At 43.7% G+C, this 22854-nt stretch overlaps 1 protein-coding gene across 4 annotated transcripts in view; it reads right to left on the bottom strand.

Moving 5' to 3' along the window:
* The window catches only part of LOC138293086 (ADAMTS-like protein 2), a 282169-nt gene that overhangs the window by 233676 nt on the left and 25639 nt on the right, over window positions 1–22854 (bottom strand). For 2 of the 4 annotated variants that reach the window (XM_069232092.1, XM_069232089.1), the window contains exon 2: window positions 1545–1685. Coding sequence is in view for 3 of the 4 variants with exons in the window: in XM_069232089.1 (XP_069088190.1) it covers window positions 1545–1622 (78 nt within the window). In the remaining variant the exon portion in view is untranslated. Of the gene's footprint in view, window positions 1–1544; window positions 1691–22854 lie in introns of all 4 variants that reach the window. The other 2 variants (XM_069232088.1, XM_069232090.1) reach the window with 1 other exon arrangement.

Below are 22854 nucleotides of genomic sequence, written 5' to 3'. Positions count from 1 at the left end.
ACTCAACAGAGTATCGGCAGTCAGATATTAGCCATCCAAACGTCCATCCAATTTAGTGGTCAATCAGATGGCTTTTTTAATTGTCCGTCACTGCTGAGGGACACAAAAACCTTATCCCCATACCTCGGGAGAAAACTCCCATGTTGTGGGAGTCATTGGTTTTACTTTTTTCAAAAACAAACTCCAGCTTTGGGAGTTTGTTTTTGAAAAAAAAAGAAACATTTTGTACGACCAGCCATCATGTTTGACAGAGTAATCTGTCAAACTTTTACAGTATTGACAGAAATTGCTATCATGGCAGTTTCTTACAATGCTAAGAAATGTCTAAGGAGATGCCAGATACCTCGACATGGGTGGACAGGATGCCTTTCTGGGTGATGGAGTAAATTTCTTTGTATCTTTCATGTAATTACTCCGTCCTCCAAACTCTAAAACAGGCCTTGAAATTGCACATTTTTTGGTTGTCCTTCTTGCGAAAACATATGGTGACGCATTCAGCAAAATCTAAAAGATGTATGCGCCACACCCTTCACTCATTTTCAAACAGTTCAGTCGACAGAATCTTCAATGAAAACACCCTAACCTTTCGGTTTTCTTCAGTGCTTTCAACTTCACTTGACAATCTGATCGGTTTCTTCAACTCATCCCCATTTTCCACCGATGTTTTGCTAAAAACTTGATTTTCCTACTTCTTCATTAGAGATCCAGGATTGTGCTTTCAGACCCAATGGTGTAAAAAAGAATCTGAAGATGGCGACCAGGCACTGGGCCTTCCAGGTCATACATCAGACATCACTGGCGGAATGATATAGCATCAAATGGTGGTCAACACCGATGTCTCACACACACAAAAACAAAAAAGAGAAGGAAAAAAAACATTCCTTACCCAACCACTAAATAGTGGAATAATGCACATCATACAAATCCAGAAAAGGTTCATGCCGCAAAAGTATTGCTTTAGTATTCTTAACTTCATTTCTACAGACGTTGAAGATATATATGTAAATAGACACAGGAAAGCATGTGCGCCTACACACATTACATATGGAGAAAAAACAAAGTCAGATACATGCAATGATAAGTATGACAATGACTGGAAGACTCACCTGATGATTACTGAGAAAGTAACAAACAGATGAGTGAGACACCAACTTACGGAATGAAGCATTAGGAGGAAAACAGTGACAGGCCAAGTTGGAGGATAACGATGGAGGGACTGGTTGGCAGAATCATAGAGTGATGTGGGAGACTGATTGAAGCATAAGAGGATGATGTGGAAAACAGAGATTGGACGAAGCAGAGAGTAACGTGGGGGCCAATTAATGGAATAATTAAAGGGTGATCTGGAAGCGAGTGATTGGAAGAATCCTTTGGTAATGATTGAAAACAATAACTTGAAGAATCAGAAAATGATGAATGAGATCATTCTTGTTAGATGCACTGGATGATCAGGGACACAGTGAGAGACTTAATTAGGTCACACTTATATCACATCTCTCCAAGCTTAGACAGCAATGACTGAAATGCTAGGACAGACGGATCACCTTTGCCGCAGGCAGTGCCTCTCCTGAGACATGACACCTCCTCCACACGTTCGCGAACAGGTCGACCATGAGCTCCATTCACCCCACCACCAGGGGGAGACAGCATCTTCCAAAGCAGCACCATCTTCTGACACCTCACTACTGTCCTGACAAAACCAGAGAGCGGTCAGTGAGGGGACCGATACAAAGCACAGACACACAACAAAGCCATGGAAAACACATGTAAATGCAACTCACCACACTGATATACAAAACAGTGCATTCACTACAACATCTAGTACATTAGCCCATTAATTAAGACCTCATTGTCGACCACAGTGCATAACCTGCAGGTGATAGTTTTGGATTGAGGCTGGACTGATTTAACTTTAGGTTAATAAACTGAGTACAATTGCTTGAATAAAAATTCACCAGATATTTACCTTTCTAATAAATGGTCAAATTGCAGTACCAAGCGCTATTTATAGACAAGTTTCGCCGAACACAGGGATGGTGGCTAGCAAGGGACAACAGCAGACCTCTATCCATACTTAACCTTTCCAAACTGAAACGGAACCATTTTTTAAAGCACTCTGTGCTGTTTAATAAGACTGGTTCTGCTTTTAAAAAATGTTTTAGATTTGGGAAGACATGGGGGAGAGCACGCAGCACGCAGTGGTCAAAACCTACTCATACATGTCATGGCGAACTGCAATTAGGAGAAGGGTCGCTGGTTTTACGCCTCATCCTAATTGCGAGTCTGAGTAAATCCCAGAACTCCTTTTTTGGAAGGCTTTTCCTACTTGCAGTGGTGGTGGTGTTGTAATTCACAAAAAGAATTCTGCGGAGCTTCACATAACCAGTGAGTTTACAAATCGCAAGCTTTGTGATTGCAAAATCTTTTGTGTATGAATCCCTGTAACAGACACCAATTTTCTGGTGCGAAGCTTTACCAACATTTTACAGCTCTAGTTTTAAAACAACCAACGTCTTTATTGACAAAAAGGGGCAATCCTTACAAATGGAAAAAGAGACTTACAGCAGCCTCCCAGAGGATAGCAACCTAGCACTTTCAAAACTCCGGTATAGGGCCACCCAGAATGAGCGACTGTGTCATGGGTTTCTAAACGTGTGCAGGAATTAGTCAAAATACACATTTTGCAGGACAAATCTCAAACAATAATTAGAATAGAAGAAAAATGTGGCCAGAGGCGGCCCTCTGTATCGCATGAGAATGTCAGGGCGGACCAGGGTAGGTGCGTCAGCAAGTGCCTCAGGCCTCTGTTTGGAGTCAGCGGATTTTCAAAGCTAGGTCATAGCGGGTAGCTCTAATTACATAAAACTGGAAGAAAACCAGACACACGTGGGCAAAGGGATTTGCTGAATTTCACCAAGATTTCTTGGGCTTGAGGTTAGATATTGTACATTAAATGAGACAAGTTTTTCAAGTAGTAAGGGGAATCTCAGTTGCTGTGTGGTTTAGATAAGGCCTGTGAGGATGTATGTAAAGAAATCAAGTTTTATGATTTATATTTTGAGATATGAACCAAGTGTCATCGTCGCTGCTGGTTGTTCAGGTTCTCAACCTCACATCAAAATTAGATGGGCTAATAAATGAAGCTGTAAAGAATCTGCCACGTCGGTTCCTGTCAATGTATGAAAAGATGGACGACAGTACGCTCATACATGACAGCTGACCGTCAAACATTTCCAAAGTTTTTTGTTTTTCAAAAACAAAGTCCCAAAGCGGGAATAGGGACTGGCAAACAGGGTACTCTCCGTTTTCAACAGAGTACACTACCCACCAAGCTCTAGATCACCCCCTGGCTTACACTATGCTGCTTATTACGCTGCAAGGATACAGCTTTTGCTAATAGCAAACATTTAGCCCTAAGTCAATTTGTTATCAATCTGTGAGCCTAAATACTTGCAGTTATCAATTGTCTCTAGCCTATCATCCTAAAAACTATTTATACTTGACCCTGACAAATCCCAACTGCATGACTTTGGTTATCTATCTGTTTAAGGGCTAGATGTTTCATGAGGCATAATTCCTGAGTTATTCAGTCCACATCACATCAAGCAGCACCATGTCATCTGAGACAAAAAGAGTACTGGCATGGTTTTACTCCGCAATCTGGGAGGAAAACACCCCATTCCTCCATTTATCTCCAAATCAATACAATAATGTTAAACAGGAGGGTGAAGAATACACTGCTCTGTCTCACACCCAAGCTGCTGTGGGTGGACTTCAATGGTATTCCACCACTAGGATACATGCTGTGTCCCCAGCTTCCATTGTAGAGCTTGCTCAGGATCTAGCCCATAATAGGGCATGACTGATCTTTAGCAGAGCTGTTGATAAGTTAGCAAGTGCAGAATGCGAGAGGCCCTGCAATGTGCACAGTTGGGATTCTTTGCTGAAAGCCCATTTAGGTCACGGGAATGTTCACACTCACACCATCAAGCGAACTCATTACCAAAGATCACAGAGGAAGGGGAAAAGGTGACAATTAGAAAAGCAATCATTTTTTTCATTGTTATACAATGGCAGCAGTATGATCCCCCTCCAAGTGTCAGGAACCCATCCGGTTTTGAAGAGAGCATAAAAAAGAATGTACAGTTAAAAGATGGTTTTTAATACCAACAAGTGACCATCCATCCTATCCAAGAGTCCTTGCTATCAATGTATGTGACTTATTTTAGTAACTGTCCTCAGTCTGAGATACTGCTGTGGATGCATTGTCAATTTCACCCTCAGTTCCATCATGACATTATTTCTTCACAGCACCAATACCTTAGACACCAGTATCAGTAGTGACTAAACCATTTGGATCAAATATATTTAAAAGTGGCACGTTACTGATAGTACTTTTAGCAGTGTGAAATGCTTCTTTGAACACAGTGCTCTATCTGAACTGAGCACATGCCTTCATTAGACGTCTCTGGTGAATATTTTGTTCTGTAAATATGGGATAAAATATGATAAAGCCTTACCACTTTGCCAGGTGCACTGTGCCCTTGACAGGCTTACACAAGGATTTCTAATCCTGCATTCAGTCATTACCACAGTAAAACCTTTTCCTGTAATATTTTTCAAACAGTTTTTACGTTGATCCTATGCTTGTTAGAGTTGCTTTTGAAAACCAGAATGTCATTATAAAATGATTGTGTACCAACACCCATACATTACAATACCTAATACTTCTGTATTGCTCGATGATGCCATCACACAGGTCGAACAACTTTATGACTCTAGGGGGCAGATTTAAGAAAAGTGGTGCTGCACCCAGTGCAGTGCCACATTCCTTGCACCCCTTAGCGCCCCCCTTCCGCCACCATGTGTGCACCGCATTTAAAATACAGCACACCGTGGCGCAGGGTAGGGGGCAATAGTATCAGAACTTTTGACGCTATTGATGTACTGTACAGGGTTAGCGCCAACATTTTGAACCCTGAACAGTACATAGTAACCAATGGTGTGCCCCCTTTTAACACCTGCTCTGAGCATGCGTTAAAAATGCTGAAATAAATGGCGCAAAGAAACCTTTTAGCTTTCTTTGCACCATTTTCGTGGCCCCCCTAATGGGGGAACACCCCCCCCCTTGCACACATTATGACCTGCGCAGGCATAATGTGGCGCAAGGGGTTACAAAGTGGCACAATGTGGTGCAGCGTTTTTGCCATAATATCAAAACATTAGAGCCAAAAATTATGCTAATGTTGCGATATATGGCACACAGAGCTCTTAAATCTGCCCCTAGGCTCCTTATGAGACTTACAAGACACACCCATACCCCCAGATCAATTTTCAACACATGCAACTCTGACTCCAATCATTAAATCTGTTTGGGGTCCTTCATATGAAGAACTTCAAGCAGACCACAAATTGCAAATGCTTTTAACCTAGGTCAGAGCCCCAGTTTCTATCTTTATAAATCTCTCCCATCTACACACCTGGGAATCTTTCTTCTCTTTGGGCTGGCTGGGAATACGACTTAGTACTAGACCTCTCAGATATTGAATGGCCAAACTTGCTCAACTTTGTGGATAAAAGCTCCAGGAACACCCATTTGAAATTCTTACAATTTAATTATTACCATCATACATAATTATCTTCTTTTAAGTTACAGAGAATATTTCACACAAATCCTGACACAGGTCCCAAATGTCCGGGTCCCAAAGCCACTTTCATCCATATAGAGTGGCCATATTCACTCTAAAATTACAGATCTAGTATCAGCCTGGGCGGATAAGCGACAGTTGTAATTAGTCACCATATGCTAACTTCTATGCCACTAATACATTAATAAAATTTGATCTCTCACAGTCCCTCTTTTGACCGCAATCTATGCTGTCACAAAATAACTTTTCTCATTTACAATGAGACAAATCAAAATCTTGTAGTTTGAAAACGCATAGATCTAGGTCTGAGATAATTGTCAATTCTCTTCATAGTCTAATAATACCTGTTTCTCATATTTTGCATTTCCATTTCTTCCCAAATCTGTCTATAATGTACTCTTTGTGTGTTTCCACAAATTGTAAGCCTTGTAAAACCCAAGTGCACAAACTATGCACACTGTCACAATCAATAAAGGTTTCAGGATCATTCTCACAAATCCATTCCCCAGATCTCTAAATCAAGATCCTATCTTTGAGAATCCTTCACCTATTGTCTCCCAAACATTTGTCTGTTTCAGGTCATTCAAATCATGTTTCAGACTTGTCAGATTAGATAAATATCTAAATGTCTCCATGCTGTTATTTGGAATGGAAGTGCAGCAGTGCTGTGACTTTAAAACTTGGCAAACTCTGCCTTCTTTTGCTAAAAGGATGTCTAATGTAGGATGATTCTGCAAAATAATAAACCTTACGGCAACCATTTCTGTATCCATTAAGAGCACTGCACCTAAAAAATCAGTTGATATCTTCTCTACAATCGTTGATAACTTCCTTATATTTATGTCATTCAAGATAACACCTACTGATGGAATAAAAGCTCCAAAAATATCTCAAATATCTCCTGTAATCTCTGAACCATCTGCTCCTCTTTTAAACCTCACTTTAAGTCTCTCAATCCCTGCTGAATTGTAAATGTTGTCATCTTGGTAGTTTTTTGGAAAAAACACTCCAAAATAGCATGTGCCATACCAACCTTTTGGTAACTTGTAATAAGCGTTCTTACCACAGATGTGATATACACAGGCACAGCGGTGTCTTGTCCATTTAGCATAAAATCCCATAAAGTCCTGTTTACTCTTAAACAAAAACACACGCGTTCCTAAAAACGTATAGTCGGTTTTCAATTGTGGCCTGTATATACAAAGCTTCTCTACATATTGCCAATCTAAAGCTAAGCGTCCTTGTGTTTCGGGTGTGAAGTGAACTGTTTTCTTCTTGGAAATTATACCCTTATCTATTTTTTTTTTCCTTGCCTTTCTTCTGTCACCAACTTGATTAATTAACTCCTTTCCTACCTGTCTAAGAAGACATGTGAGATTATTCCGGTGTGCATATACTGTGCCAAATGTTAGTGTATGTTCAAAGAACCCACTTACTATATCTATGTTCTTAGCCTTTGCAATGATGTTCCATTACTGATTAATGAGAACGGAACAAAGAGAAAACTAAATGAAAGTTAGAATGGAAATACTAAATGTATTCTTGATTGTACAAGCGTGTTAATAATAAACTGCAACTAATGCCATATGTCAATGGTAAGCTGTGATAGGTGATTCCCTCTTGTACTGACAAAGGAATTTGTGTACACACAAAACAGTCACGCACATTCATTGTGTCCACGTACTCATACAGCAACCAATAATAAACACTGGAAGTCAAATCTTCCTTTGTGTCATCTAAATGAAGCAATTCCACAACCTTATAAATCTTATCCTGCTTAGATGTTGTCATCCCCTGCATTGAGGTTGATGTGCTTTGTATATTTCCTTTCATTGAAACACTCATTCCCGCAATCAATTAAACACGCGCAATCATACATACTATAACTAAACCAATTCACATACATTTACATTTATTGTGTTTATCCTGCCCTGGGTTCATGGCTTCTGCAGAATCAGATAAGGAAAGAATAAGGAAAATGAAAACACAAAGTGAGCAAAATTAAATCCAAAACAGCTTTTCAAGGTCTTTTGCACTATTTACAGCAATTCTCGATCTTCAAAAAGTTCATCAGGTTTCAACTAAAAGTTCTCAAAATAGTGCAAGGTGTTCTTTTCAATAAAACACAGTCTGGTGATTACTTATGGTCACTTTCAGAGTGTAATGTCTTTGTTGAGCAATTGGCAAGGTTATTTAAAAATTCAGTTCAAATGCAATTCCAAGTTCCAGAATGTTTAACTGAATTCTTACCGGTCAAAACAAAATGCCATAAACTCGTTTTCTCATTCATTTGAGACAAGATAGATCCACTCAGGTGAAAAGTATCAGCAACTTGGCACTCTTTTCCTTTTCGTTCTCCTTACAGCACCATCTTCGTCTTCACTCTGATTTGGCTGTTCAACTGCTTCTGTTATAGCTAGGAGTTTATCAGCAACCAGTTCATGTGCAGCTGCAGGCCAATGATCTCCTTCCACAGTTCTCTTTTCAGGCACAACTTTGTTCACAACGTTTGCTGTGTCGGCAGGAATCAGCTGACTTTGCTCTCCTGCACCTTTGTCTGCATTCAGATTGCTTGCACCTTCACCATTTTACAAGATTTCTGCTTCAGCCACTTATTTTGTCCTCACAGCTTGTTCAAGCTGAACTCCTTTTTCTTCTGCATTCGCTCTTACGGGATCAGAGTCTATGTTTTCAAGAGGACACAGAAATTTGCGTGTGTGGCTTGTGTGATGCCAGTTTGGAAGACCAGCACACTTCACAGCTGTTGTCGTCACCAAGATAACTTGATGCTGTCCTTTCCACTTTGGCTCTAGGCAAGTCTTCTTTACCTGTTTTTTAATTTGAATCTAATCTCCAACTTTCAAGCTGTGACACTGTTCTTGAGCCGTTTGAACTGTTGCTGCTTCAACGTGATGGGCCAAAGAGCGAACCACATCAGCCGTACCTTTGCAATAAACCAGCCGTAACTCATCTGTTATGTTCACAAGTGCATTTGCAGGTACTGCTGGTACCCTCATTGCACGTGCCATAAGAATCTTGTGGGGAGACAGTCCTGTCCTCTTGTCAGGGGTGCTACACATGCTCGTCAGGACAAGTGGTAATGCATCAGGCCATTTTAACCCTGTGGAGGCACAAACCTTTGCCAATTGAGCTTTCAATGTTCCATTAATCTGTTCCACCAAACCAATCTCAGAGAAATCAAGTTCCATTCTGTTAAAAGGACCTCCTGATCTGCCTATGTGGCAAAAATGTATTACTGTGCGTTTCCCTACATTCATTTGTTGACAATCAACACATCTGTGACAAACCGCTTCTGCAATCAACCTAAATCTGAGGTTGTACTATGTCTGTTTGAATGTGCAAATCATTGCATCTCTGCTGAGATGAATCTGACCATGGTAATATCTAGCTGCAGAGCTCAACAAATAATTTGGCAACACAACTTTCCCTTCATTTGAAATCCAGCCATTATCTTCCTCTCTTTGAACACAACCTGCTCTATTCTAACCTCTATGTTCTTCCTCTGTTGCATCTTCCTGCAACCTCTTAATCTCAATACAAGTATCAACAACTGACATCAAGAAACTTTGATTTGTCTCACTTGTGTCACTTCCACCCTTCATTGAAGGTGACGCAATGGAGTGCGCAATATTTGGCAATTTGGTCAGCATAGGCATTGCCCAATGATACATAATCATTTGACTTTTGATGGGCTGTGCACTTGACTAGTGCAATCTTCTCAGGTAACTGCAAAGCATTTAACAAACTGTGAATTATTTCGCCATTTCGAAAGGCCGACCCTGAAGAGGTCATAAAACCTCTCTGGTGCCATAACTGCCTGAAGACATGCACAACACCAATTCCGTATTGACTATCTGTGAATGTTGTCACTTTGAGCTGCTGAGACACGCAGCATACTCTTGTAAGAGCAACTAACTGAGCTACTTGGGCAGAAACGACTCAGTGAAGCCAAGAAGCTTCGACTACTGAAAGGGTGCGAACTGCATAACCAGCTCTCAGAGTACCCTCATTGTTTCTTAGACAGGAGCCATCAACAAACTTGATCATTCTCCTCAAAAAGAGTATCCTGAATACCAGGTCCAGGTTTGGTGCACAGTTCAGTGACATCTAGGCAGTCATGTTCCATTTCATTAACATCATTCAAATCATTAACATTAACAGGCAATAATGTAGCTGGGATTAACGTATCAGACCGCTTGATAATCACACTGACTGATCCAAGATTCAATAACTCATAACGGCTAAGATGGGCACTGGTCAGACATTAGGTCTTGGTCCTTGTCAAAAGAGCCTCAGCTGAATGTGGCACATAAACAATTAAAGGGTGTCTCATCACAATGTCTTCGCATTGACCTATGCTTACACCAGCAGCCGCTACTGCCTTTATCAGCCAGGCAAAGCAGCAGCAACAGGATCCAAAGTGGCGTTACAAATATGCCACAGGTCTGTTCGTTACTCCAAACAACTGTGTCAAAACAGAAAGAGCACAACCATCACGTTCATGACGAAAACAGTGAAAAGCCTTTAGTATAATCAGGCATTCCCAAAGCTGGAGCTATGCACAAGCTCTCTCTCAACTCAGTGAAAGCTTTCATACATTCTTCATCAAAGGTGACTGGGTCTGTAACACCTTTGTGAGTTAACTTCTGCAGTGGTTTGGAAATTACTAGAAAAATTTGGATCCACTGGCCACAGTAACTCACCACACCCAAAAACATTCTGCCATCTCTCTGTGTGACTGGGGATTCATTAGCATAATAGCTGCAATTCTCTCTCTGGATACTCTCCTTGCACCTTTCTCAATTTGGTGATCCAAATACTTTACTTCTTTCTGACAATACTTTAATTTTGTAGGAGAAACCTTATGCCCGTTTTTGTCCAAATTATACAACAACGCTACTGTATCTTGTCTACATGCATCTCACGTATTGAATGCAACCATCAGGTTGGAATTTCATCAACCCAAACACTACACCAAAAACAACTCACAATGTGGGCAAATTCTGTCTCTCCTCCTCATAAGACAGAACCATAAGTCTGCTACCAAAGCTGCTGGTGCACTCGCGGAGGTCTACTTCCCGCCTCAGGTTCAGAAACCGCAAGCACTCAAGTGAGACAACATACCTTAACCTCACCACTAGAGGGCAAGTGAATCCTTAAACTTGATGAAGAGTATAGTAGTCAGATTCATTCAATCACAAATCCATAACATAAAACCATAAACAATTCTGAACACTCCAAACCGAATAAAAGTTTCAAAGCTTTATTACAATCCCATAATCAATGTAACGTATATTGTGCGCAAAACTAAGGGGCAGATTTAAGAGCCCCTATCTCCTCCTCACGCCACACTAGCGGAATTGTTTTTTACACTAATGTGGCCCAACGAGGCCAAAATCAGCGCACCAAATTTACAAAGTGGCCCAATGCATGCATTGCACCACTTTGTAACCCTTTCTGCCACATTATGCCTGCGCCAGGCATTATGTATGCAACGGGGGCGTTCCCCCGTAAACAGATTTCTTTGTGTTATTTTTTCTGCCACTTTTAACGCCTACTTAGAGAAGGCTTTAAAAGGCGGCACACCGGTGTTTTCAATGGGCGTCAATGGGCTTTGCAGGATTAGCATCCAAAATGTAGTGTAAAAAAATGTTATGCTAGTTTCACTAACTACCACCATGGTGCGTCATATCTTAGATACAGCACACACATGGTGGCATTAGGAGGGCGCTTAAGGGTGCAAGAAAAGTGGCGCTGCACTGGGTGCAGAGCCACTTTTTTAAAATCAGGCCATAAGTTATAAACATACATGAAAACCATTGGCTGATCAAAACGCCTAAAGAGACTTAACCTACTAAACATCAATACTGTTAAACACGTCAAAAGAATGACATAAATTAGCAAAACCACAATATGCACATTAGTATCAGATTTCAAAGCAGATGATGGTGACATCAGTAAATCATTAAAATACAATATTTAACAATCAATTTCAGGGCTGGGCTGTTCCTATCACTAACAAAAATGTGCACTTACATGTGTGGTAACGGCCTAATATATGTGGGCAAAAACAAAAGAGAAGACAAATATAATTTGGAAAAATCATTTATCTAGGGTTACTCTCTATAAAAATATGCTGGTGTAAATATCTAAGCTGCAAAAGTAACAAGGGGCCACATTTAGTTATGCCTCTCCTCATGGGACAGCAGACAGGAATACTTCATCAGAGCGAGCGTTCACTTTCCCCCGAAATTAGTAGACAGCAGCATCAGGACAGTGCAGAACACGGACTGCACATAGAATAAGTCAGCAGTTTCAGAATTAGTTGGGCATATTAGTACTGAATAACACAAGTAAGTAGGGTAATTAGAAAATATGACTTTATTCTTCAGAAGTTAGCTAGAGCATAAAGGGATTCAGAAGAAGCAGAGAGCAATTGGGCATCATAAGCGCATCAAGACTGGCTCTAGCAGAGTGACCAGATGAACTAACTTCAAGTTTCAAAGTTCCTCACTAATTAGAAATATCCATGATCCTTTGATTGGTCTTTCAGGTGGGCTCATCTTACGCACAAGATCCAGAGTCCAATGGCTGGTGCTATCATGTTTGGAACTATTCCAGATTTTCTCAGCAAAAGCGAGTTGTCATTTCAAACATTTCACACAGGTCTGACAAAATATTACATTTTCTAGTCGTTTGTTACTTCAGAATCCTATCTCACGATACACAGGATGGACTAAGCAAGTCTCACATGGAATTATGAGTTTCCTGTCATGTTCGACAGCTAGAACAAACACTGTTACATAGTTATCACTAAAATATGTTTTTCGTCTTCAATACAATAGGACATTCAATATTACGTCAGCAACCTAGGTAAAGAATACGGAATGAGCAAATAATTTTCTTCTACTGCTACAAAATGAATCTTTCAGGCCTAGTCAAGCTAAGAAAGCCTTAATACACATTAATACAATTAATACATATTCATACATTCACATTTTACAATCCTGTGTTAATTTCTCTGTTAGGCATTTTAAAATATGTTTAATTATTCACCATATACTAACTTCAATGCCACTAATTTATTCATAAAATTTGATCTCTCTCAGTATCAGTGTCATCATGCATGTGCTGGAATCACCATGCATATACAATAGCTAAAAGTTATCTGTAGGTGATAGTTAAAAGTATGCACAATTTAGCCACAAAAGGATGCTTCCCAAACTGTGCTTTTGCTGCAAGATACCTTTATGAACCTAACATTTTACTACATTACAGGATCACAAAACCACTTGTTTTGAAAAACACATACTTTGGGTCTGGCTTGCACAATAGTAACTAAGGGCCAGATGTAGCAAAGGTATTTACCCATTCTGTGTCTATGGGAAAAAGTGTTCGTACATATGGCCCTAAGTTATTACAGCCACTGATCTTTCAGAAATACCCAAGTCTGTTATTGCATTTATTATTAAAATATTAGGCCAGTGGTTCCCAACCTGTGGTCCGGGACCCTTAAGGGTCTGCCAAGCCTCCTCAAGGTGTCCACGACTGCTTAGAAAATTCAGTAATATTAACAGATTAGGTCCCCAGCTTACAGTAATGACTCAGTGGAGGGGTCCCCGGATTCCAATAATAATTCAGTGGGGGTCCCCAGGTTTCAGTATTAATAAAGGGGGGGGGTCACAGGAGTCAAAAGGTTGGGAACCACTGTATAATTAGGCTATATGTGAGGGAGAGCTATTTAATGCTGTTCGATAAAACTAAATGACTCTATAGTATTTTTTTTTTTAAATGTGAATGCTGTATCATTCGGAAAACCTATAGTGTCCAATTTTTTAAGCTGCATACTTCTTTATTGATGTAGATCCTCCTGATATATATGTGAGACCGGGTTCGGATGAGTACCACAACAAACAGGGGATACTGGGCTCCAGCTGTGACAACTAAAAGATGTTGCCTACCAGGCAATTTGGTCTACCAAACTGGATTGCCATGTGCTCCCCTGTAGCACTTGAACCCAAGGACAGCAACGCAAAGTAGTTCAAGGCTTACTCAAGGAGGTGATGTGGGCTAGGCACTCACAACACAACAACACAACCAAAATCAACAATATATGTCAAAAAGGCCCCCACTTCAATCAGCGCTTTTGTTTGTAAAATGAAGTTTCTGAGCACACATATGACAACATAGTATACACAAAATAAGGATATAGAAAATAAATCAGCACTCTCTCTAGCTTCTTCCTAGCCAGAGAACTGATACCTAAGAGTTATTGTTGTGCTTGGTGTAGGAGGCTGGCCTGGCTTATGGTGGGTACCTTGTGGTACTTACACCCTGTGCCAGGTCCAGTTATCCCTTATTAGTAGAATAGAGGTGTTTCTAGCAGCTTAGGCTGATAGAAGGTAGCTATGGCAAGGCCGATTATGCTGAACTAGGAGACATGCAAAGCTCCTACTACACCACTTATATCATATAGCACAATATCACAAGAAAACACCATACTCAGAGTTACTAAAAATAAAGGTACTTTATTTTAGTGACAATATGCCAAAAGTATCTTAGACAATACCCTCATTTAGGAGGTAAGTAATATACACAAGGTATATGTCCACAAACCCAAAACAGGTAAGTAACAGTAAGAAAAGTAGTGCAAACAATGTAGAATCACAATAGGATGCAATAGGCAAACATAGGTCTAGGGGCAACACAAACCATATACTCCAAAAGTGGAATGCGAATCACAAATGGACCCCAGACCTATGGGGGATTGTAGAGGGTCGCTGGGACTGTAAGAAAACAGTAAGGGTGTCCAAAATACCCCACCCCAAGACCCTGAAAAGTAGGAGTAAAGTTACCCTACTACCCCAGAAAGACACAATAGTCGTGATAGGGGGATTCTGCAAGAACCACAAGCACCAGCAAAACACTGAAGATGGATTCCTGGACCTGAGGACCTGAAAAGGAAGGGGACCAAGTCCAAGAGTCGCGATAGTTTCCATGGGGGGGCAGGAGCCCAGGAAACCCCGGATGAAGGTGTAAAAGGGCTGCCTCTGGGTGGCAGAAGCTGAAGATTCTGCAACAACGAAAAGGGCTAGGAACTTCTCCTTTGGATGTAAGATGTCCCACGGCGTGCTGGATGTTGCAGAAGTGTTTCCACGCAGAAATACCGCAAACAAGCCTTGCTAGCTGCAAGGCTCGCCGTAGAGGTTTTTGGGTGCTGCTGGGGACCAGGATGTCGCCCCTTGGAGGAGGAGACAGGGGGGGCGCTCAGCAACTCAGAGAGCCCCTGCAGAAGCAGGCAGCATCCGCAGAAGTACCGGAGCAGGCACTTGGAGGTTCTGGGAACTCAGAGTCACAAAAGGAGGGTCCCATGACGTCGGAGTCCACCTCAGCAGGTTGAGCACTGCAGGACGGAGTGCTGGGGACCCAGGCTAGGCTATGCACAAAGGAATCCTTGGAGAAGTGCACAGAAGCCGGAACAGCTGCAAATCACGCAGTACACAGGTTTGCTGTCTGGCGTGGGGAGGCAAGGACTTACCTCCACCAAAGTTGGGCAGAAGGGCCACTTCACTGTGGGAGACACTTGGACCCAGCTCCTGTGTTCCAGGGACAGCGCTAGTCAGGATGAGAGAGGACCCAGAGGACAGGTGATGCAGTCTTTTGGTGCCTGCGTTAGCAGGGGGAAAATTCCGTCAACCCACAGGAGATTTCTTCTTGGCTTCCGGTGCAGGGTGAAGGCAGACAGCCCTCAGAGCATGCACCACCAGGAAACAATCAAGAATGCCGGCAGGATGAGGTGCTACAATGTTGCTGGTAGTCGTCTTGCTACTTTGTTGCGGTTTTGCAGGTATCCTGGAGCAGTCAGCGGTCGATCCTTGGCAGAAGTCGAAGAGGGAAGTGCAGAGGAACTCTGGTGAGCTCTTGCATTCGTTATCTGAGGAATAGCCCAGAGGAGACCCTAAATAGCCAGAAAAGGAGGTTTGGCTAGCAAGAAAGGAGGTTTGGCTACCAAGAGAGGTAAGAAGCTATCAGGAGGGGTCTCTGACGTCACCTGCTGGCACTGGCCACTCAGAGCAATCCAGTGTGCCGCAACACCTCTGAATCCAAGATGGCAGAGGTCTGGGACACACTGGAGGAGCTCTGGGCACCTCCCCTGGGAGGTACTGGTCAGGGGAGTGGTCACTCCCCTTTCCTTTGTCCAGTTTCGCACCAGAGCAGGGCTGGGGGATCCCTAAACCGGTGTAGACTGGCTTATGCAGAGATGGGCACCATCTGTGCCCATCAAAGCATTTCCAGAGGCTGGGGGAGGCTACTCCTCCCCAGCCCTTCACACCTATTTCCAAAGGGAGAGGGTGTAACACCCTCTCTCAGAGGAAATCCTTTGTTCTCCCTTCCTGGGCCAGGGCTGCCCAGACCCCAGGAGGGCAGAATCCTGTCTCAGGGGTTGGCAGCAGCAGCAGCTGCAGTGGAAACCCCGGAAAGGCATTTTGGCAGTACCCGGGTTCTGTGCTAGAGACCTGGGGGATCATGGAATTGTCACCCCAATACCAGAATGGTATTGGGGTGACAATTCCATCATCTTAGACATGTTACATGGCCATGTTCGGAGTTACCATGGTGACGCTACACATAGGTAGTGACCTATGTGCAGTGCACGTGTGTAATGGTGTCCCCGCACTCACAAAGTCCGGGGAATTTGCCCTGAACGATGTGGGGGCACCTTGGCTAGTGCCAGGGTGCCCACACACTAAGTAACTTGGCACCTAACCTTCACCAAGTGAGGGTTAGACATATAGGTGACTTATAAGTTACTTATGTGCAATGAAAAATGGCTGTGAAATAACGTGGACGTTATTTCACTCACGCTGCAGTGGCAGTCCTGTGTAAGAATTGTCTGAGCTCCCTATGGGTGGCAAAAGAAATGCTGCAGCCCATAGGGATCTCCTGGAACCCCAATACCCTGGGTACCTAAGTACAATATACAAGGGAATTATATGGGTGTACCAGTGTGCCAATGAGAATTGGTAAAATTAGTCACTAGCCTGCAGTGACAATTTTAGAAAGCAGAGAGAGCATAAACACTGAGGTTCTGGTTAGCAGAGCCTTGGTGATACAGTTAGGCACCACACAGGGAACACATATAGGCCACAAACTTATGAGCACTGGGGTCCTGACTAGCAGGATCCCAGTGACACATATCAAACACACTGACTACATAGGGTTTTCACTATGACCACTGGGCCCTGGCTGGCAGGATCCCAGTGAGACAGTAAAAACACCCTGACATATACTCAAAAACAGGCTAAAAGTGGGGGTAACAAGGCTAGAAAGAGGCTATCTTCCGACACTTGGGTGTTATGTGATGTAGATCCCTCACTGCTGAAGTATACGAGCAGTGTTATTAAATGGATCATGTTTGCAAGCCTCCTGTTCGTGGTCTAGAGGCACTACTCACAGTCTGAAACATCACACACTGTCTTAGCCTTTCTCTTGCTACCACCGGCAGCCATCAGCTATGGTTGCCACACTTCCAAAATATCATGTATCTTTGTGTCAGTCCTCAATGAGTTCTGTGTTACTGTTGTGACAATTCGTAAAAGGTTTCAAGTTTTCAATAAACTTTCTATGAATCCTTTCCGGATACACTGTTTCCCAAGGGAGCCACCTCCCAAACATGAGATAGAGTACTCATCCAAACGCCTGACAAGCAAACAGTTACTCAAAAGGAGGTGGGAGGTCAGCATCTGGTGCCTGGTGACATGAATATACTAGCCGAAAAGCTATCATTGAGAAACCAAAGGTGGTTTTGATGTCCATTCACAAGAACCCCTGTAAAAGGCACAAAGAGCCAGATTTACAAGGCCCTTGCGCCACCGGAGCATCACTTTTTGTGACGCTCTGTTGGCGCTGTGCAGTGCGGCCCATTTACAAGGGTAGAGCTAAGCCACTTTTTGTGGCTTAGCACCGCCTTGAAAATATGGGCCCCTCGATGCAGGATTCTGCCTCAAAGGGGCCTGCAATGGATGTTACTTTGACATTCCACCGCAACGCCCATTGCTTTTGACGCTGCCCCCGACTTACAACAAGTCTGAAATCTGTGGCAGCGTTAAAAACTAATGCCACTCCAGGAGTGGCGTAAGCATAGTACAACGAGGAGGAATACTTTTATTCCTCTTCATTTTTCCCCACAGAAAGAGCAAAAGGCCATGAATTATTGTTTATGTGCAGGAAGGCACACCTTCCTGCACATAAACAATCATTCAAAAATGAAGATTTGGTACTTCTATGTGTGGCCATTCTGAAGCACACATTGAAGTGCCGAATTGCCACTGTAGATTGTTTATGTGCAGGAAGGGACACCTTCCTGCACATAAACAATCAATCCCCTAAACGCAGACACCCTTGCACTATGCCAGGATGCCTGCGTTGGCACTGTCAGCTAAATTTAGCAGAGGCGCAGGGGGTGCACAGAATTTGAGTAAATATGCTGCATCACTGCATTTCTAAAGTGATGCAGCACTGCAAATTTTGGCGCAGCACTGCGCTGTTCCACTTTTTAGTATATCTGGCACATAGTATTTAGAAAGCCAACATTGGCGTACATAAGCTTCAGAACTTTTGCCACCACCTGCCCAGGTAAGGATATCAGGAGGTGACAATTTTCAACAATAAACTTCCAGAAGGCAGCTGGTAGGCCACAGATCGAGCATACTCGATTTTAAGTGGTCATGAGACTGCAGATCACGGCCTCAAACCTGTGGGGCCAAGACAACAGTTGGCAGCCATCAAGGGACATAAGTGATCAGGGTTACCCTGAGTACACCCCATTGAGGCCTCTGTGGTAGTTTTTCAGGTCACCATTGTAACTCAGAGGGAGGGCAGAACTCAGAGGGAGGCTGCCCTCTCCCCACCACCACCCATTTTATCTCTCATGAAAGGAGGTGCGGGGGACTTTCACAAGTACACACCAAGTCCACTGAAGAGGTCACATTTGGGATAACCCTAAGCACAATAAAGACTCAGCACCAAAATCACTTTAAGGGTAGAACTGACATTTAGGTGGCAAGGGCAGCAGGGCCACAACACAACTGACCAACGTAGGACTTATGATGACAGAGGCTGACTGCAAGCTAGGTGCGCTGCTGCAGCTTCCCTGGCCATACCAAGAATTTGTTCTGCCAGGAAAGATGAAACCAAACTCAAAACAAGCAGTGGGAAAGCCAACAGGCCTTCATTATGCAAGAGCTATTGGCATGGTCAGTGTTTCTTAACCGTGTTGTACAACAGTGCGACGGCTGTGCAGCATGGCGGTAGGTAAAAATAGAAGCATTTGCAATGCAACAGGCGTAGCATTTGCTTGAGTTAGAGCTATTGGTGTTGTAAATGCTTAACTGGACTTTTCGTGCCACATAAATTGGTCAACCCTGCTGCATAATTTGGTCCCCTCTGCCACATAATTACAGTGGCCCTGCATATAAGTAAAGCACTTTCATTTACCTTCTTCCTCTATCTATAGCAAAAAATTTAACTATTGCCATGATTTATTATATTTTTTCTATTATTATTTGGGGGTCCCCCCCCAACCTAGTGTGGGGACTCAGAGTTGACCTAGACAGAAAGAGCAGGTCGTGCGGTGGGTTATGGACAAAAATGTTTTGTAAAAGGAATACCACGCAAACCGAGTGAAGCAAATATTGTGGTTTCTTGACTGTAATGCTCAGAACAGCCCCTAGAGGGCACCAGAATAAAAATACCAATTGTCAGAAACATTGTCATATAACCATACAGTCAGCCTCTACAGGGCATAACGACATGAAAACAGAATGGCAGAAAATAATGCAGTATAACAATATATGTAGCCCCTAGAGACTTACACATTTTCAGGCCTAGCAGGCCGACTGCAATACTATTACAAACTATGCCCTTATAACACAAACTACTCCCAGTTGTAAAACAAAAATTCTAGTCATGGGAGAGCTTTATAAGACACTGAATGGTGAGAGAGGTTACTATTCTGAGATCCATACAAACCTAGTGAGGGGACCTAGAGGTGCTCTAGACAGATAGAGTGTGCTGTGCTGAACATTTTGATGATGGTCCCATTGTTCTAGGACCACCACAAAGTGAGTTATGGACAGAAATGTGTTGTAAAAGGAATGCCCCACAAATCATTATGGGCGATTTCCCGGGTGCAGCGAGTATTGTAGTATCTTTGTTGTAATGCTCAGAACAGCTCCTAGAGGACACCATAATAAAAATCGCATCTGTAATAAACATGGTCATGTAACCAAATAGTCAGCCCCTGCAGGGCATAACGACATGAAAACAGAATGGCAAAAAGCAATGCAGTGTCACCTTATATATAGCCCCTAGACAGCGTAGTGCCTTGCACATTTTCAGGTCTAGCAGGCCTACTGCAGTCTATTACAAACAAGGCCCTTAAAACACAAACAACTCTCAGCTGTAAAATAAACGTTTCAGCCATGAGAGAGCTTAAATAGACACTGAATGGTGGGAGAGGTTACTATTTTGGACCTTCCCCCAACCAAGGTGGGGACCCAGTGACGGCCTAGACAGAAGGAGAGTGTTGTGCTGAACAGTTTGGTAGTGGTCCCATTGTCGTAGGAGTTATGAGCTGAGTTATGGGCAAAAATGTTTTGAAAAAGAAATGCACCGCAAAGCATTACGGGAGTGTCCCAGGTGCAGTGAATATTGTAGTATCAGCTCTCTCGCTGTGCCGGGAGAGCCGCTTTGAGGATTTCTGTGTTTATTTCTGTTGAAAATGCTCCGGTTAGTATATTTTTCTACTGCTAAACTTTTAAAGTGGTCCTCATGTAAAGCGCTCAGCTGATGGAGGTCGCGCTACATGAAACTTTGTGTTGTCATGGAAATCACTCCTAAGATCAAGTTCACGCTATATGAAACTTAAAAAAATAAAAATAAAATAATAAATTAATTAAAAGGAACCCCACTTCAGCTTGCAGCCTTTGTGCGCAGACACCACAAAGAAACAGCGGCTTTCCCAAAACAAGAAAGAGGAAGAAACACACACCACGAAGCAGCAAAGCAAAGGGAAAAAAATAGTGCACTACACTAAGGTATCTGGCCAAAGGTGCAATAATGTATGTAACAGGGTCAGTCTGCAAGGTGTAACAAAGCAGCCTCAAGGCAGGACAAACGTAAACCATTTACCTACGAAATCAAGGGAACTTTGAAAGGCAGGCCTCGGAACAAAGGAAAGTGATGGGCATGAGATGGGTGTAGTTAAATCCCACAGAGTAGATTACAACAGGTCGAAGCGCAGCGCTTGCACGCTGCTAAGCTCAACCTAAAAGTGCTATGATGCAGCCATTGTTGATTGCCTTATATCATTTTTTTTTACTTTCAGCCACACTGCCATCCTACATACCTAAATAAAATAGACAAAACCAATAGCCCTCGCATAGGCGAGCCCTATTTCCTTTGCAAATGCTTTTTTTTCCCTGACACGATGGGAGGGGGAAAGCAACATCATGAGAGAGAGCAAACACCAATGTGAGATTTAACAGCATTTCTCACCCAACAGTCTACTTCAATTTGTATGCATGCCTTTTGACTTTGCCTCAAGAACAGATAATGGACGGAATGCAGAGCACATCAAACATTCACCCCAGTCACAATGATCTGGGTTTAATCCATCGTTTTTTTGCTCACCACGTCACCCCAGGTTGAACCCAGCCATATGCAAATCAGTCTTGACCCTGTTCCTCATGGGAACAGTCCAGCCCGAACTGCCAAGCAAGGTCCTCCCTAGACCAGAAACAAGCATCCTAGGACCAGTTTCAGGGTATCACCCTTCATCAGCTAGACTAGCTTGAATCCAGTGGCGCAGTGAGCACGGGACCCACGTCTGGGCATACCCTTCCCACTTGGGGCGACAAATGCAAAAAGAACAGATGATGGACGGAATGCAGAGCAAATCAAACATTCACCCCCAGTCACAAAGATCTGGGTTTAATCCATCGTTTTTTTGCTCACCACGTCACCCCAGGTTGGACCCAGCCATATGCAAATCAGTCTTGACCCTGTTCCTCATGGGAACAGTCCAGCCCGAACTGCCAAGCCAGGTCCTCCCTGGACCGGAAACAAGCATCCTAGGACCGGTTTCAGGGTATCACCCTTCATCAGCTAGGCTAGCTTGAATCCACTGGCGCAGTGAGCACGGACCCACGTCTGGGCATACCCTTCCCACTTTTGCGACAAATGCAAAAAGAACAGATGATGGACTTTGCCTCAGCTGGTTCTGCTTTTCAGACATTAATGTCAAAGTTGTTTAAAAACTCACCCAGAGTTATTGCCTTCCAAGACGACTTACTCAACATTAGAGTAGACAAGTCATCTCATGAGTGCACCTTTGACGGGGCGTGGCCAAGCCAGCAAATATGGCGGGCGCGAGCTGTTAGAGCTCCGCGCCACGCTCGACACAATCGCTTTTCCTGAGGAGATGCGGGGGGCATAACACGCTCAGAGCGTTGGGTGGGAGTGGGGGAGATGGCGGGACCGCCTGGGTGGACGGCGGGCTCTGGCACCCCCGCACCAGCAGATCGGTGCTGCGGCCGCATGGACTAGGCCTGAGGGCCTTACTACGGAGCGGCGAACGCGCCACAAAGGAGCCAGCCGACGAGGCTTGGGGCGTGCGCCGGAGCTGGGACGGCTCCGACCCGCCCTCACTTATCGCCCAACGCGACCTGCTGGGAAGTGGCGGGCCCCCACCTATCCCGCCACTGACGATAGATCGGCGGACTGGAACCGCCCCCGTGGGGTCCCGGGCTGGAACTAGTGCCGGACCCGGGAGTCGCTTGTGGGGCCCCCCCTCCCTTGTTGGGGGTAGACACGGGCCATTAAGCTGGGGAGCTGATGAAAATTGGCACAAGCAAGTGGGGGGGGGAAATAAAGCAACCACTACGGCCGTGGCCGCGTAGCCGACCGGAGGCGCCCTCTACCTCTCTTCTCCTCAGTGGACCATGCCGTATGGGTGGTGGCCATACCGGCCCCCCAGCAGCAGAGCGGCAAAGTGAACACACGGCCCAACCGGATCCTGAGCTGAAACCAAGGTGAGGCCGATGTAAAGCGGGAATCCCCCGGGTGGGCAGACAACACTTGGAGCACTTTGGGCCCCGCCAGCGGTGTTGGTGGTTAAAGGGGG

The sequence above is a fragment of the Pleurodeles waltl genome, chromosome 4_2 (genome assembly GCF_031143425.1).
Source record: "Pleurodeles waltl isolate 20211129_DDA chromosome 4_2, aPleWal1.hap1.20221129, whole genome shotgun sequence".
Taxonomy (NCBI): Eukaryota; Metazoa; Chordata; class Amphibia; order Caudata; family Salamandridae; genus Pleurodeles; species Pleurodeles waltl.
Note: the sequence above shows the minus strand (reverse complement) of the source record. Positions and strands in the feature narration are given on the sequence as shown.